General features: G+C 42.6%; 1 protein-coding gene across 4 annotated transcripts in view; it reads left to right on the forward strand.

Moving 5' to 3' along the window:
- The first annotated feature begins 1,880 nt into the window (after positions 1-1,880).
- The window catches only part of LOC310754862 (syntaxin-binding protein 1), a 61,095-nt gene continuing 44,750 nt past the window's right edge, over positions 1,881-18,225 (forward strand). Inside the window, exon 1 of one of the 4 annotated variants that reach the window (XM_083597329.1) lies at positions 1,881-2,117. Coding sequence is in view for 2 of the 4 variants with exons in the window: in XM_083597327.1 (XP_083453453.1) it covers positions 2,081-2,117 (37 nt within the window). In the remaining 2 variants the exon portion in view is untranslated. The remainder of the gene's footprint in view (positions 2,118-18,225) is intronic. The other 3 variants (XM_083597327.1, XM_083597330.1, XM_083597328.1) reach the window with 3 other exon arrangements.

Raw genomic sequence — 18,225 nt, forward strand, 5'->3', positions numbered from 1 at the left:
AGATATATGACATAATATACAATTTGAAGATTGGGGGAAATTGTGGAGAATAGATCTAAAATTTACAGACTGTTCTCTTTTGAAAGAAAATTATATGAAAATGATGTATAGATGGTATATAACACCAGTACAGATTGCAATAATGTACAAAACTGGGACAAATGTATGCTGAAAGTGTAAAGAAAAAGAAGGGACTTTTTACCATATGTGGTGGGAATGTAGAGAAATTAAATTTTGGGGGGAAATGATATATAATGAGTTGAAGATAATGTTTCAATTAACATTTGTAAAAAACAAACAAACCAGAAGCATTTTTGTTAGGGATTGTAGGAAAAGACCTGCCAAGGAAAATAAAGAATTTATTTATGTATGCTACAATGGTGGCAAGAGTCTTAATAGCATAAGGATGGAAGAATGAGGGAATCCCGACAAAAGAGCAGTGGCAAGAGAAATTGATAGACTATGCAGAATTGGCGAAACTGACATACAAACTGAGAGACAAGGACAAATGTGACTTTCAAGAAGAATGGGAACTCTTTACAAACTATTTTTAAAAACCCCAAAATGAATTGGACTCCTTGGCAGGTTTTGAATAAACATACACAAATTTATTGATTGTTAACATAATATAATTTAAGGATCTTGACAATTTTACAATATGCAGAGAATAACATGTGCTGAAAAATCAGAGAGAGGAGCTGAGGGAAGTCTTTGGGGGGGAGGGAGGGATTTTCTTGGGGGGGAGGGAAAAATTGTGGGGAAATAATGAAGATGATATGTTTTGATAATTTGTTATGTTGAAATTCTCAATAATTTTTTTTTTAAAGGAAAGTTCGCTGGCATCTAAAATCTTTGTGAGCTGCTCCCATTCAGTTTAGAGTAGGCGTAGGCAAACTCGGCCCTCCAGGTGTTTTGGGACTACAACTCCCATCATCCCTGACCCCATCATCTCAAAACATCTGGAGGGCTGAGGTTGAGGAAGCCTACATTATAATCATCATCAATATTGAGATTGTCTGTACTCTGCTCTTCAGCCTAGAATGGCTTCCGGAGTGGCTTACATACAATCAATTAAACAAGACCTTCCTTGCCTGCAGGCTTACCATTTTAAACAAAATGAAAATGCATGACACATAATGGGAAAGAGAAGAGGGGAAAACAGGCACCAGTTCTTGAAGAGCTGCTCTGTTGGCAATGAAAGTTGGCATCTGGGTCTGAAATAGAGTCTCAACTTAGTGTCTATATACCTGTATCTCTTGACATGTGGGCCTGGTGAATAGCTGTCTGTTTTTATTGGGACTGGGGGTGGGGTGGGGGGTGGTAGTGGAAGCTGCCTATATTTTTCATTTTTTATTTGTAACCCGCTTAGTGTATATGAAAAGAAATAAAATCTCTAAGCAGCAGTGCAACATCATTAAAAAAGCGTTGTTGTGTTTTTTTAAAAAGCAACATAGAAACTGCAAATCCAGCTGCACGAAAGCAAATTCAAAACAAGGACTTGGTGGCATGGGTTGGCCGGGATGCCATCGAATGTTTGCATTCTGCAAACAAGTACATGTGTAAACGCATGTAAGGGAGGTTCATTCATACAGCAGGAGAGGCTGCGATTCTTTCTTTTACCCACCCCCATCCCTTTATTTGCAGATGTTGGCTCCGCCCCTCACCAGAGTTGGTCGATGAGCAGAGCCGCAGGCCGTGCGGGTGCGTATGTCTGTATGTGTGTAGAGAGAGTGGGGGGAGAGAGATGCTGAGCAGGCGGCGCGCTGATTGGCCCGGTGGGGGTATGACGCCATCCACGGCACCACCAGCCTCTTTCTGCATCAGCATCAGCAGCTCGCATCACAATCCGACCACGCCCTGCCTGGACCTGCCTCCTCCTCCGCCGCCCCCCCCCCCCCGCATCCTTGCCCAGACTGCCCTCCCTCCTTCCTTTTGCAGTCAGCTGAGAAGCCAAACCGGAGTGCAGTTTTGTGCGGGGTTTTGAGCCGAGCAGCAGCAGGAAAAGGAGAAAAGGGGAAACCAGACGTGGGGATTCCTCCCCACACAAATACTTCAAGAAGAAGAACAAGAGAGGGACGTCATGGCACCAGCTGGGCTTAAGGCTGTGGTGGGAGAAAGTAAGATTAAACTATTTTTGTTGTTGCTTCCTTCCTCTCTCTCCCCCGCCCACCTTTCATTTAATGGTCAATGAGACGGGGGCTTTCTATTCCCCCGCCTCCTGCTCCGTAGTCCCCATTGTAAAAATAAATAAGGGACGTAGCTGCAGAAATCTGGAGAGTTGGTGGTAGCGGTGAATGAAATAGAGTATTAAGAGGGATGGAAGGGGGAGATTTGGAGCGTCACTGCAGACCTTACGTTTTTTTGTTGGGTGGGGGCGCCCTCGACGGTCGAGGACTCTACGGGTCAAGAGATCCCTTCCAACACCACCCTTTTTATACAATTAGTATCTATTCATATTATGAATAGCTTCCTGGCCAAAAAAGAGAAGCGTTCGTAACTGGAAGGGAAAAGGCTGAGGGGAACGCTGTTATTCTGCAGTATGTAGAGTGGAAGATGAGGGAGGGGGGAAAACAGTACCGGCTTGACTATCCCCCTCATCCTTGCCCCGTTTTAAGGGGGGGGGGCGCTTTTACCAGTAGATGTATCCTTAGCAGATCAATGTAAGACTGGTGTCTCCTGTGTCCTTAACGGATTTATCTGTGACTGGAAATTATATGTTTTATGGCCTGCAATACAGAACATGGAGAATGTGTGTGTGTGTGTGTGTGTGTGTGTGTGTGTAAGCGTCAACTGAGAAATCCTCTTGTACTTGCAGGTTCATTTGGGGCGCCCCCCCCAAATCCAGTCCTTTATTCTCTCTATCCGACTCCTCCCCCATTCACAGTGGAAGATCTAGCGCAGATCCTGCAGTGTCAGTGCAAAACAGCCCGGTTGTTATCCGGTTGTTATCCCTCCCACCAATATCTCATGTATTTTTCTCTCTGTCATCCTCCCTTCAATAAACCAATAATTATTGGGGGGGGGATACTGGTGAAGAATCCAACGAAATTGAGAAGTCCTTAGAATGACAGCATATAATAGAAGCTTTTTCCTGCATGGGAGGCTGAAAATGAGAATTTGGTTTATATGTGCTCGCACTGATTTAAGGGAGGGGGCCTTTGCACACGGAACTGAAATGCTATTTTTGGTCCTTTTGAGTTGTGCATTCTAAAGTATATCCAGGGAATGGTGTGGAAGGGGGATTTGCTTTATTGTTCATCCTGCAAAATTTTGCATTTTAATTTTTTTCTTAATGTGCCAGCCACATACTAAAATGTATTGATTATATAGGTCAAGTGCCATATTGCCAAAGTCCTTTTCCATTTGTACAAGGCAAGTAAATAATTTCAGTCCTTTGTAGGTACGCAGATAAATAGTGAAGACGATAAGGTGGTGGTTACTTTTAATGGAGGTATGTTGCTATGGCTCGTTTAAATCCGCCGTCTGTCTGAAGCAATTACAGTTAAGCCGTATTTTCAAAGGCAGCGTTGTCCAAATTATACCAGTCGTTTAAAAAAGAAAAGCAACATAATGTTAAATAATAATTATTTTTGCTTTCTCATAGAAAATGGAAAGAGCAGAATCATAGCTGGGAAACAGCCCAAAAAGGCGGCGGCTGGGGGGGCAGCAGTGGTTGGTTTTTTTTTAGTATTTAGGAAAGAAGGCATCTTCCTCCATGTTATGACACTGGTTCAGCACTGCAGTCAGATGAGGCTGGAGATGGTGCGTGGTGGCATGACTTGGCGAGGTGGGGGCTGGGGAAAGAAATAATCCTCTTAGATTTATGGCCTGCTTTATGTTGCACTACATCACCTGTCCAGAGACCACTAATCAGCATCTCTGCCTGACTGTTGCGTGTTCTCAATTCTAAAAAAGCATTGAGACTCAGGTGCTGCTAAAAGGTGGCGTAGGGGGGGATGTTTTCCCCCTGCTTTAGCCCAAATACCACCCTTTCCTGCAAGGCACGGCAGAATCCCCCTCCCTCTCTTGAGCTTCAAGATTTATTTATTTTTTCCAGAGGGGGCAGCATAAAGAAAAAATAAAAAAATGAGAAGAGCTTTGTTTGTGTTGTATCCCCACTTGCTGGAAACATTTCTAGGTAGGAACGACACAAAAATAAAATCAAAGCATAATGATTGAGGCAACGAGGGAAATGCTGGCCAATCTCAGTGTTTGCTTTTGGTGACCTCTAGCCCATGCACTGTGAATCTTACCCCCCTTAGGTATATTGTATCCTGACACAGTTCCGCTACAGCAGCAACTAATCATCACAATCGTCAACCAATGAAGATGCTAATGTGAATTTGTTGATGGTGATACTTAACTCTGTGAAAATTGGACAGAATTCAGGACCCTGTTCTGGGGTTCTCCTTACAAGCCATGCTTTAGGTCTTTCAAAAGCGTGTGTGAGAGATGCTTAACAGCAGACTATCTGATTTATACCGATATGAACCTGGCTGCCTATTGAGATGATCACCAGAGGCCTTGCTTCAGAACATTCGCCTTTTATAGGAGTGTCATTGAGCAGGGATTCAAACTCTTGTCTGCAGCTCCTAGCCAACCCTCCAACCGCTATGCCACACTAGCAGTCCTCATAATGTTTACCCTCCAGCAAATATTCAGTAGCATACCTACAGTGTCTGAACACAGATAACATTTTAAAGTTATCATGTTTTTATCCTTTTGATAAAGCCAAGGTCAATGAATATCCTCTAAACCCAATTGACCACGTCTTGTGACTGTGAGTTGCATGAGTTTTAATGAAGCAGAGGTGCAGAGATACTTAGGAAGCTGTTGGGTGGTTCTGTTGTATCTAAAGCAAGGGTGAGGGACCCATGGACCTCCAGATGTTTCTGGACCATATTTTCCATTATCATTGACCATAGGGCTAATAGGAGCTGGACTCCCAAAAACATTGGGTGGGGAGTAGGCAGACACAGGTTCCCCACCACTGATCTAAAGGCAAAGCTATAGGCCTGCCATACATGTAATGGGATGTATCCAACTAAGTTCTACTCAGAATAGACCCAGATAAATTAATGGATTTATGGGAGTCAGCTCCATTATTTTCAGTGGGTCTCCTCTGAGTAGGGCTAGCATTGGATACAAACCAGTGCTGTTGTTTTCTGATATATCTGCAATACCAGGGTTGGCTACAGTGCCTTGTCTAGTGTATGTGCAATGTCAAACATTATTATGATTGTCCATCACTGTAAGCTGCCTTACTGCGTTTCCATCTCCACCATTCCCATTCAAAAAATTCCCGCATGATTCACAAAGCTTAGCCCTCTCAATTCCTTCTCCTGCGTTTGTATTCCTGTCTTGGCAAATCCTAATTTCAGTGAGAGTTCTAATTTTGATTTTCTTTCCTTTTTAAAATGGAACTTGTGATTTGTTCTTAGACTTTCCTTAGAGTGGACCCATTGAAATCAGTGAACCTAAGTTAGTTCTGCCCATCAGTTTCCATGGGTTTTACAGGTGCCATACAATACTCATTCCTCACTTGTAAGAAATAATTATTCTAGTATGGCAGCACCTACACTTTGGAACTCCTTGCCTGATGACACCAGGCAGGCACTTTCTCTGTATTCTCTTTTGGCTCCTGCGGAAAACACTTTTGTTCAGGCAAGTCTCTCCAGATACATAAGATGTTAATGACTTTTAACCCCTCTTAAAAAGTTTTGGGTACTTGTTTTTGCAGATCACTTAATTTTTTTTTTAATTTGAGGTTTTGTTATAATCAAGTGGTATATAAATATTATTAGCTAAATCAATGAGCATTAGGTATGACCCCATGAAATTCATACAATTTGACAAGACCTGATCAAACCTACCCAAGAGAGTGGGATAAATCCTTGCTCATTTCACAAAGGGTCATCCTCCTTTACCACATGGGTTTGGAATCACAGGCTACTTTTCTCATGGATTCTGCTCTATATACTCTGCACTGAATCTGAATTGGACCCCTCTGTGGCTGCTATTTAAAAAGAGGGGGGCAACAGTTAAATAGATGACAACATGTTTTGTGTCTAGGTGGGCCCTTGGAATACAACCAGAAAGTGACTGTTGGACTGAAGGTAGCCACTGGGTCGAAGTTCCCTAGGTGACTCTCAGTACTTTTAAGGTTTGGTGGGTGGGGGAGCTGTGAGCAACTCCCATAATCACTTGACCATTGGTCAGGCTGTCTGTGGCTGAAGTTATCATCCAGCAAAGCCTGGAGGGCCACAGCTCTCCTTACCCCATGCTACTTGAGGGGTGGTTTCTTTCAGCAGGGCGAGCTTGATGACAATGAACGTTCTCCTTCACACACACACACACTCCCAGTGTTCGAAACTCCCATTGTTCTAGGCGCATTTTGCGACAGGGAATTTCATTAAGACGAGCAGTTTCTGAGCTCTGGACTCAGTACTGTGCCTAAGATTTCAGATTAATACTGCAGAGTGGAAGGAAAAGAGGACCCTTTTTTGCCTCCCCACTGCTGCTCTCTGAAAAATGGAGCTGCTCTCTGAAGAATGGAGAAGAGACCCTCTTGAGAATATTAGGGGAGTGGGCAGGGGAAAGACTAGACCATGTGAAAAATGAACATAATATTTGGCTGCAGTCATTTTCACCTTTGTATTCTTTTTTATAAAAACGTGCACCTAGACATTCCATTGTTGCACCCATGACCTAGGTTTAAGGTGCTCCTAGCTTTCATATCTCAGTTTCAAACACTGCTCTCTCTTATCTGTATCCTGTTGTGAAACACAGTTTTGTGGGCAGAACTGTTGTGGCTTTATGAGTGCTGTGCAGGGATGCTTTGACCTCTGCCTGTGTTTATCTGAGGGGCCTCCATGGCAAGACATTGGCCAGATCGTGCAACATGCCTTCACAGCCCCTCTAGCCATGACTTCCTGATGCTTTTCATCCTCGGGGATGAAGTTATTTCCTGCCTTTCAGTTTCCTCTGTGTGCTCATTCCTTGTTTCCATCTGAATTGGCTTGTGATGGTGTAGGAGCCTCTGAATGCAGTCAACTTTCTGACCCTCAGGAGGCTCCCTGTCCTGTCCTTGCTGCACATCCTTGAGTGTTTTATTTTCCTGGCTGGGATGTGCCTTGTGGTGATGCCTCTCACTTGCCAGGGTGGAGGATAGAGAATGATGTGTGGCTATTGGTAGAAACTTGCCCACCGTACAAAGGTGTTACTTGCATTTTCTGCTCTGCCCACATCTGCCTTTGGCTCCGACCCAGCACTAGGAATGTGGCCCCTGGAAAGTTGTATTGAAGTGAATATGGCCCTGAGACTGAAAAGGGTTCCTTGCCCCAGTGTACCTTCTTTGAAATGGTACTTGCTACACCAAAGTCGGTGACATCCACCCAATGCATTAAAAGCACATTTATTTATTTATTGGGTTTTACCTTGGTGGAAAAAATCCAAGGAGTTCAAGGTGGCATCCACAACAACCCAGTGAGGCAGGTTAGACTGAGTGGCAGTAACTGGCCCAAGGTCACCCACTGAGCTTCAAGACCAAGTGGGGATTTGAACCCTGGCCCTCCTGGTCCCAGTCTACACCACACTGGCTTTCATGGCTGTCCCTCAACTACCAATCTAGGAAACTATAGATTGGGGGAAGAGGGCGTGACTGAGGTGAGAGTGTGGCCTGGGAAGAGTCCCAGGGGCCAGATAGGGAGACTGGGAGGCCAAATTTCCCTACCCCTGTTGTGATGTTGAACTGAAATCCTGCTTTCCTTTGCTTTTCACCCACTGGTTCTAGCCCTGACCCCCTGAAGCAACAGTGGCCAATCCAGATCCAACTTTTCTTCAACAGCCCTTCTGATCATACCATGCCTTCCCTGAATCTGGAGACCCAGCATGGTATAGTAGTTAAACTGTCCTGCTAGGACCTGGGAGACCAGGGTTCAAATTCCAACTAATCCATGGGTGAACTTGGGCCAGTTACTCACTCAGCCTAACTTCCCTCCCAGGGTTGTGGGTATTAAATGAGGAGGGAGAGAACTGTGTAGGGTGCCTTGAGCTTTTTGGGGAAAGGGTGGGGTATAAATGCAGTGAATAAATATGAATTAATAATTTTCTCTTCACCAGGCTAACAATATCATACTCTGTTCCTGAAAGGACATGGTTTCCAGACCCTTAGCATGCTGGGCCTCATCTACACTGTACATTTAAATCACTATCAAACAACTTTAATCAGTTGTGTCTTCCTCTACAAAATCCTGCAGACTGTCATTTTTTCAGGGGACTGAGAATTTTTAGATCTCCTGACACCTCCCTTGCAAAAGGGGACATTAAAGTTTTGCTTGACCTGACATTTGCTGCATGTTATATGTTAAAAGAGAATTATATGAAAATGATATATAGGTGGTATCTGACACCAAGTAAGTTAGCAAAGATGTATAAATCAGAATTATATACCTGTTGGAAATGTAAGGAAAAAGAAGGTACCTTCTTCCACATGTGGTGGACATGTAAAGCTGTGAAAGGCTACTGGGAGATGATTTATAACGAAATGAAAACAATGTTGAAAAGGGCTTTTATTATTAAAAAACCAGAAGCCTTTCTCTTACGAATATTAGGTTTGACATAAAGGAAAATCTCTTTATGTATGCAACAACGATAGCCCGAATAGTATATGCTTAGAAATTGAAGGAAGGTACAATTCTAACCAAGGAGGAAGGGCAGGCTAAACCAAAGAGTATGCTGAACTGGTTAGTTTAACTGGCAAATTAAGAAAACAGGAAGGGATAATATTTAAGAATGTTTGGAAAATGTTTGTTGAATATTTGGAAGATTATTGTAAACATCTAAAAACATTAGCAGGAATAGACTAAATCCAGCAGTGAAAATATAAACAAAGGGAAAATTGGTTGAGTTAAAATAGGGACTAATTAGAGTTTGCAGCAATGAAGGAGAACTTTAATAAACCATGGGGGTGGGGGTGGGAGAAGGAAGTCAATCTTTAATGTATGGATTGTTTGATGTATGTTGATTTACAAAACTGAAAATGATAAATAAAATCTATTTAAAAAACAAACAAACAAGTTTTGCTTGCCTGTTGCACTAAACACAGGTACATGCTGTCTCTCCACATGTACAAGTGTTTGTGTGAAAGTGTGTACATTTGTACTTAGCTGTTCATTTGTACTCCTCAGCTGTTGTGTACACAGGCTGTAACCTTGTTGAAAATGGGATGTAAATAATTTTACCAGTGTACTGCCCAACTGTTAGGGGTGTTCCCATTCAGCAAGGATACAGCTGTACACTTGAACAATCATTCACTGGTATCATTCATGAGAGTACAGTTCTGTGTATACCATAGTTGAATGTACACACACCAGGTGTTCACTCTTTCACACAAATGCTGTTTCATGTGTACTTGTACCTGTGGTCAGTGTAGCATACGAATGAACCTATTGTGTACATATATTGCACGTTCATTGACTGTTACCTGTGTGAATATCTGTACAGTGAATGTTCCACGAAGACTGAGATGTTTTCTTATTTGCCAGACAGCTGTAACCTAGGGCTGTGTCTCTTTGTTGATTTAGGATTGGAGATGAACGGTTTAAAAATATTTTGGCTAATTTAAAAAGGCACCCACCCCAATTAATTGGGTTACTTATTTTTAATCTAAGTCCTCGGGGGGTGGGTGAAAACATGGGTGACTGGTACCATTTTGGAAGAGGCATATTTCCTCGTTTTACACAGAACCAATTTTTTAAAAAAATTAAATTATTTATATGCTGATATTCATAGAAGTTTACATTTATACATAAAATCACCCAATAAATATAAAATATTACGATGAGAAATTGGCTAACTTATTATGGAAAAACATTCTTAATTGCCTGTTTAAGCCTAATGGAATAGAAAAGTTTTCAACAGGCACTGAAAATTTGAAACTGCCTGCCGAATGTTTTGGAGGTGGGGGAGGGGTGATTAACAAAATCAGTCCTTCCGGCAAACTGGGAATATCCCCTCAGTCACACAGTTTAGGACATAACACACTTTTCCTCAGCAGAGTTTCTTTTTCTTTGAGAAAAATAAGTCTTTCACGTAAATGTAAACTAAGCTTTAGCAATAAAGAAAACTACAACAAAATAACATGATGAGAGAAGCCAAATAAAACATGAGGCAAGTTTAAGGCAAGAAACAAGAAGAGGCAGTTGGTTCCTCCTAACTGACACTCTTAACTGAACAGACACTGAAGGGAGGGGCTGATTCTGGAGCAGAACATGCAAGCCCCGCCCACCAGATACCAGGCACTCTACTATTCAAATTAGGCCCCAGTGTTTTTCTTACAAGCCACTTCTCACAATGCCTAATTTGAATTAATCAATTTTAATTTAGCATGTAAATTCTCAAAACCTTCTTATTTAAACATCCAACAATTTCTGTACAATCTTGTTTGTTCTCACTATACAAAATTGTATCATCTACCTTGCTTTATACCAGGGGTCAGCCAACTTTTTCAGCAGGGGGCCGGTCCACTGTCCCTTAGACCTTGTGGGGAGCTGGACTATTTTTTTTGGGGGGGGGGAATGAACGAATTCCTATGCCCCAAAAATAACCCAGAGATGCATTTTAAATAAAAGCACACATTCCACTCATGTAAAAACACCAGGCAGGTCCCACAAATAACTCAGAGGTGCATTTTAAATAAAAGGACACATTCTATTCATGTAAAAACATGCTGATTCCCGGACCGTCCGTGGGCCGGAATTTGAAGGCAATTGGGCTGGATCCAGCCCCTGAACCTTAGTTTGCCTACTCATGCTTTATACCTTTGTACATTTCCATTCTTATCTAACTTTTTTTTAAACACCTATTTGCACCCTATAGCCTTTTTACCCTTTGGGAATTTAGTAAGTGTGCAAGTGTTGTTTTTATTCAATGCTTCAAATTCTTCCTTGGCTGCTTCTATCCACTTGTCAGCTTCTTCTGCAGGAAGTTTGTCGATTTCTTTACATGTGTCAGGTTCACCATTAGGCACTGCTCTTGTGATGTATGATAGTTGCTTTTCTGGCAAACTTTTGTTAACTCATGATGAGTGTCTGATTAACAGTTCTAATTGTTCATCCATATCATCACACACAGCTTCTTGTCCTGACTCTATTTCCACTTCTGCTGGTAGATTTTCTATACTTGGACTAGTTTTCTCTGTTCTTTCAACTTCTGTGATCAGTTTTACTGGAACCTCTTCAGTTACCGAATCAGCATTAGTCTGTTTCTCTTTAAAATTGTTCTGATTAGGAACACATGCACAAGATTGCTCTCCTTCTCTAAAATACACTACTCACTTTCACTTCTCCTGTCTTTGGATTAAGAATTATGTAACCTTTGCACCCCTTCTCAAAGCTGACAAATATTCAGTCCTGATGCTAAGATTGGTACATCTTTGTGCTGGCACATATGCAAAAACTTTTGATCCAAAGACTCTAATGTGACTGATGTTCAGTACTCTTTCAAACCCAAGTTCAAATGCTGTTTTATTTGCAGCTTTTGTTGGCAGTCTGTTCTGCAAATATGTTGCTGTCATCCTTTCCTCACCCCAATATTCAAGTGATAAATTTGACTTCATCAACATACATCTGACCATCTCCACCAGAGAGCAATTCTTTCTCTCTACTATTCCATTTTGTTCCAGAGTAAATGGGGTGGTGTGAAAACATTTAATACCATTTTCCTCTAGATAAGATTTGATGTGGTGTGACATGTACTCACCGCCGTTGTCTGAAAGTATTGCTCGTAGTTTCCTCCCAAATTGATTTTCAATATTTGCAACAAACATCTTCAATTTCTCTGCAATTTCTGATTTTTCCTTTAAAAGATAAGTTGTGCAGTATCTGGAATAATCGCCAATAAATGTTAAAGTTCACTTACTTTCCCCATGAGACGTTGGTTGAATTGGACCACATATATCAGTATGAATAAGTTGCAAAGGCTCTGTTGAACTTCTCGAGCTTTGCTTGGGGAAAGAAGGTCTTGTTCCCCAGCAAACAACTTTCACATACTTCACCATTCAGGTCAGCTTTACAAGGTTTAATCTCCATTCCTCTCACCAAAGTCTCTATGTCCCAGCCTTTTATGCCACAGATGAACACAGGTTGTACTTGAATTCTACTTGACCATATTCACCCTTTCTTGACCTGTACCCAGCACAAAGACTCCATTATTTTTAAAACCTTGTGCATGTAAAACTCTGCCTTTGGTAATTGCACATCTGTTGTGATTAAAATTTCCGTTAAAACCACACTTGGTCAGGGTTGACACACTCAGCAAACTGTTAATTCTGGCAAGTAAACTACCTTTCTCACTTCATTACAAACAGTTCTTCTGCCTTCAACACACTTTCTCCTGCTCCTTTTCCTTGCACAGAAATTTTGTGGCCATTTGCAACCCTAACTGTCTGAAATATACTCAGAGTCGCAAAGTGATTTCATGCTCTTTATTCAGCTCATAGTGGTGAGGAGGAATGAATGAATGTCCCCTCAAAGTATCTGCTTTATATACATTATTTACACAATGGGCTGCACATGATTGGCTAATTCCGGAATTCTACTGTAAGCCAATCAGGTTGTGGATTCACTTCTATCTGGAGCATGATTGGGTGGTTCCTGCCAACCAATCAGACTGCTGCATTGTTCTAGGACCAATCAGACTGCTGCATTCTGAATCCTATTGTTCTAGGACCAATCAGACTGCTGCAGTTTGGATCCTATTCAACTCAGTACATAACACTGTCTCTGGTGAGTTTTCATTTAACTCTCTGAAAAAATTAGCATCACATGTCATGTGCAATGAAGCTCCTGAATCAATTAACCAACTAGAAGAGTTACTGTTCCTCATCACTGGTCATTGGCCACTCTGGCTGCAGTTGATGAGGACTGGAATCCAAGAATATTTGTAATTTATGGAAATAAAAAGTGAGAAGGCACTATGTATCAACCACCTCAAGCCCTACGACTGGCAGAGAGGGCTCTGTTGGTGTTGCCTTTTCTGGCTGCTGCCCATTTGGCATGGATTGGTGGGACCTTCTCGGTGGTCATTCTCCATTTGTGGAGTGTCCTTCCTTGTGAGGTACATCCACATCCCTCAATTTTGACTTTCAGGTGAAATTTTAAAACATTGCTGGTTTACCCAAACATTTGAAGGCATGTATAGATATCAGTTCCAAGAAGTTAATAACTGCGTGGATGAGGTTTTTCTTCTTCCATATTGACCCTAACACATTTCAAAGCAGCTGAACTCTTCCTTGGGAGGACAGTGAGTATAAATAATATAAAATAATATTCAGTAATCTATTAGAATATAATGCTACACAATAAAATTAACTCCCAGACATCAGCAAATAATAAACAGAAATTCACTCTTAACAATTACAACAAATAATGACTAAACTGCGATCAATAAAAATAACTAGTCACAATGCATAAAATACCACAATACATACAAAACCATGCGAAAGGATAAAACTGAGAAACAAAGATACACGACTTATAAGATCATAGAATTTTAAGGTTGGAAGAGACCTCAAGGCGTTCAACCTCCTGCAATGCAGGAAGCACAGCTAAAGAATCCATGACAGATGGCCACCCAATCTCTGCTCAGAAACCTCCCGTGATGGAGAGTTCATCACTCTGCGAGGGTGCCCATTCCAAATGCGGAGAACATTTGTATAGCAACTTCATTAAGATGATTTTTGATGGGGCTGTGGCAAGGGAAGAAACTCCCTTCACCTGTAATAAAAACTTCCCAAAGGGTGCTGCTTGTCTTTCCTGTCCCACCACACATGTTAATTTTTAGCCTTGCCCTGAATCTGTGTTGCTTTATTTATTTATTATTGCATTTGTATCCTGCCTTTTCTCCAAAGAGTTATGCGCACTTCTCCCTCTACATTTTGTCCTCAAAGCAAACCTGCAAAGGAAGTTAGTCTAAGAGGTAGTAGTGACTGTGTCACCTAGTGGGATTTGTGGCTGAGTGGGGGATTTGAGTCCTGGTCCCCCAGCTACTCAGTCTGACACTCTAACCATTAATACAGCACTGTCTCTCTCTCAAGGTAGTTAAGGGTATCTGCTTACAAATCTCCCTAACTAGATTGTGGCTTTTTAAAAGAGTAAAATAAAATGTTGCCCATAGACATTTGTGTTATGCTGCGTTTATTGTCAACAGCCCTGATGCTGAGGGATTTGGACCAGCACCAAGGTGAATCAGCAGTAGCGGAAGCTGCTACGGGTTTGTTGATTCTCTTAGGAGGTCACCAACCTGGCACAGTTCCTCTTTCTTTTCGTTGATTCTAGGAATAAGAAGACTGCCAGCTTCCTAAGATGGCATGGGCATGATAGTCTGATTCTTATTTATTAATAGCTTGCTTTTCCTTCAAGGACCTCTCAAAGTGTCTAATGCATTGCCCGCTAACAATCCCATGGCATTTGGTGGGTTGGCTTTGCTGTCTTCTACATGGCAACTACTCAGGGGATGCTATTTCCCCACCCCTCAGAAAGCTAGCACCTCAGGGAGAACACTTCTAGCCTGAAGTGCTTGTTTTCCAGCAGCAAAGAGGATTATTGTTGTTGGCTTTTCCCCCAATGCGGCAAATGAATTGGCCTGAAGTGGAACATAGGAATAGAGAAGCTGGCGTATACTGAATCAGGCCATTGGTGCATTTAGCTCAGTCCTGTCTGCGCTGATTGACGATGACTTTCCTGTGTTTCAGGCAAGGGTCATTTTGAGCCCTGTCTGGAGACCTGGGAGCTTTTGCATGCATAGCAGATGCTCTGCCACTGAGCTATGGCCCTTCCCTTAAGAGAGGGGAACATAGGAAGCTGCCTTATACTGACTAGGCCATTGGTCCTGCTAGCTTAGCATTGTCTACACGGGCTGACAGGGGCCTCTCTGGGTTTCAGGCAGGGAGTCTCTCCCAGCTTCAACTGAAGATGCTGGAACATTCTACATGCAAAGCCACGGCTATGACCCTGGTACAGCTCTAGAAGGATCCTACAGTTCTGTTTGTTTGTTTGTTTAGATCTGCTGGAAAGCAGCCATGAGAGAGGGCTGGACTGCATGCTTGCATCTATGTTACCATCATACTGCTCAAGCTATACATCTGTAAATAAATGGATCAAAAATATCTAAGGCTTTTGTGCAATGATCTTCAGAGGAAAATACAGTCTCTTTGGCTGCCCTGAATACATACTATTGCTCTATTAGCAAAATGGGCTAGTTGGTGCCGATAGGACTGTAGCCAAAAACGGGCTACTGAGAAAAAAAGTGGGTGTTATTCACATACTGTGTGGAACATGCAGTACCATGCAGACATGCAAAAAAAAGACTAGGAAAATACCCTCCGCCAACCCGCTACAGTAAGGACTGAGTGTGCTTGGTGGCCACTGGATGCCGAGGGCCTGTTTGGGGTAGGGAAACAGAAAATATAGCTCTCTGACTATCACTGTGAACAGGAGTACCCTACACTGCAACATTTTGTTGCAGCTCTCACTTGTTACTTCTGTTTTACATATTGGTAATAGAGACATAGGGCTCTTCCAGACTTCATTTTGCGCAGTGTTTCTAGGCACTGGTCTGGGCTTTAAAGTGTGGGCCTATGTTTGGAAAGCCCAGTGCAAAAGGAAGTCCGGATGAGCCTATAGTGCCTTTAAAAAATACTACTAAAATGTATTCCAGTATCGCCTAAAGCAAAGGGTGTCCTTTATCTGAGGAACAAATCCCACTATCAGGTCAAGCACACATTTTTTTCCAGCATGCTATTTTAGCAATGTCATGGTGACGGTGTCCATTTTTATCCTTCCTTCTGGGTGTTGTCCTTTATTGATCTGGTTGCTCACCTCTCTCCTCTCTTTCCTTTCTCTCCTTCCTAGCAAACTCATGTTGTTATTCTTCCATGTTTTTGAGACAATGTTATTCTCCAACCCACACACCTTTTTGCATTTTTTTTTAAAAAGCCAAAACAAAGAACCCTCCAGTACTGTATAGGGAAACTGTAAAGTCCCATTCTTGTATGTGTGGAGTGTTTTAAAGGAAGCGCCCCCCTACACACCCAGTTTCCAGAGAAATGTCCCCTCTGTGTGTCCCCTTGAAACCTCCTTTCCCTCCTTTCCTTCTTATTAGATTTCCTGAGCTGAAAGCAGAGAGAAGGAGAGGGAGAGAGTGTGAATGTGTGTCCTGAGCAATGCTGCAATGCAGTTCTGAGGATCAAGAGCATGGCACAAGAAACGGCTGAGAGGCCCAAATTGTGCTTTGCTGCAGAAGGATGGGGAGGTTAGCCACTTCACACACCTCCAAAATAACACATCCATCACCCAAATAAATAATAACAACTGCAGAAAACTTTAAATTTAAGGGAGGGGGAGAGAGAACCTTTAACTGCTATGTATATGTGCAAGTTCAGAAATGGTGGCTATAATTTAAATGGAAAGGCAGGACCTCTGTGTCTGCTCAGCCTGGTAGCCAAGTGCTCATAGTTCTTCCAGTGTTCATTTTACAATCTCTAAAGCAGACTTGTACTGGGCAGCCCTTGAACTAGAGCTCTGACCTCTATTTTCACATGGATAAACAATGAAATATATACCTGCAAGGAATAGCAGTGGCCACTGATTCAGAGGGCTTCAAAAGAGCATTAGACAAATGGAGGATCAGGCTATTAGATAGGATGGATATGTTCTTCCTGCACTGTTGCAGGCAGTATATGCTTCTGAAGACCAGTTCTGGGAAATCACAAGTAGGGAATTGCTATTGCAAACTGGTTCAGCCTTCGGGCTTCCCACTGGGGTGCCTGGCTGGCAACTGTGACAGCAGGATGCTGAACTTGGTGGGCCTTTGGCCTGATGCAGCAGGACTCCTTCTATGTCCTTAAGATGACACTTTTGGAAAAAAAAAAACAAAGGCACCTTCCTGTGGCTTAGCTTGCTTGCACAAGTCATCTGGCTGAAGAATCTCGAAGCTTGATCTCACTTTGTATGGTCTGCCCTGTGCTGCCTAAGGGGAGCTAAAAGTGTCATTCCTTGGAGGTATTGATCACCGCTAGGAGGTTTGGTGGGTGGGAATTGGCGGTTCCCTCACTGCAAGAAGTGAACTAAGGGAACCAGGCAGAGGGCCTCCTCAGCAGTGGTGCACTCCCTCCCATCAGATGTCAAGGAGATAAATGACTACACAACTTTTAGAAGACATCTGAGGACAGCCCTCTATTAGGAAGTTTTTAAATGTTTGACATTTTATTATGCTTTTATATTTTGCTGGAAGCCACCCAGAGTGGCTGGAGAAACCCAGCCAGATGGGCAGGGTATAAATGTTGTTGCTGTTATCAGAAGGAATGAATATGCTCTACCTAAATACCCACTATAGCAGGGGGTGTATGCCTCTTAAGACCAGTTGCTAAGAATAACAAGTAGGGAGAGCTCTTGTGCTGGGTCCTACTTGTGGATTTCCCTTTTGGGCATCTGGTTGGACTAAGGATGTTGGACTAAATGGGCCACTGGCCTGCTCTAGTGGGGCCCTTCTTAAAGTAGATCACAAGGCAGCAGCTTTCCAAGGTACTGGGTGTGGCTTTCACATCACTCACTGCCTTTCAACTTTAGATGCCAGCAACTGAACTCGAAACTTGATGTGCAGAGGGAACTGATGCTGTACCACTCAGCTATGGCCTCTTCCCTCTCTAGGAAGATTACTGGGAGAGCTGTAGTCCTCTCACTTTTGTACATCCTGAAACACAACAGGAGCTGCTGAAGCAGAAATAAACCTGTGTGTATGTTGTTGTTTTTTAAAAAAACATTGCCCTTGCCTTGCTTAATTAGAGGTTAAAAATATACACACAGCACAAATGAGGTGGTAGAGTCCCAGAGTGGTAGAAAGGACTGTACCATTCCCAGCTGTAGGGGTCTGAAGCTGGAAGTGTGTTCTATTCCTAAGGAGATTTAAAAACAAAAATGAAGGAGTCGTTCAAAAATTGTGTCCCCCCCCCCCCTATAATCTTGAAGTGTTGTGATCTCCTCTTCCCTCCTGCTTCTGTTGCCTGTGCAGCCCATGCCTAGAAAAGGGGAAGCTGACAATAGGCTGCGGTTTGGTGCAGATCATAAGGTGGGGGAGATAACTCTGTGCAAACTACAGGGCTTGGTTTTTCTTTTTGCTGAGCCAGATTATGTAAGCAGAAGGTTTGCAATGCCTTGTTACTCTGGA

This window comes from Podarcis filfolensis (assembly GCF_964270895.1).
Source record: "Podarcis filfolensis genome assembly, chromosome: Z".
NCBI lineage: Eukaryota > Metazoa > Chordata > Lepidosauria > Squamata > Lacertidae > Podarcis > Podarcis filfolensis.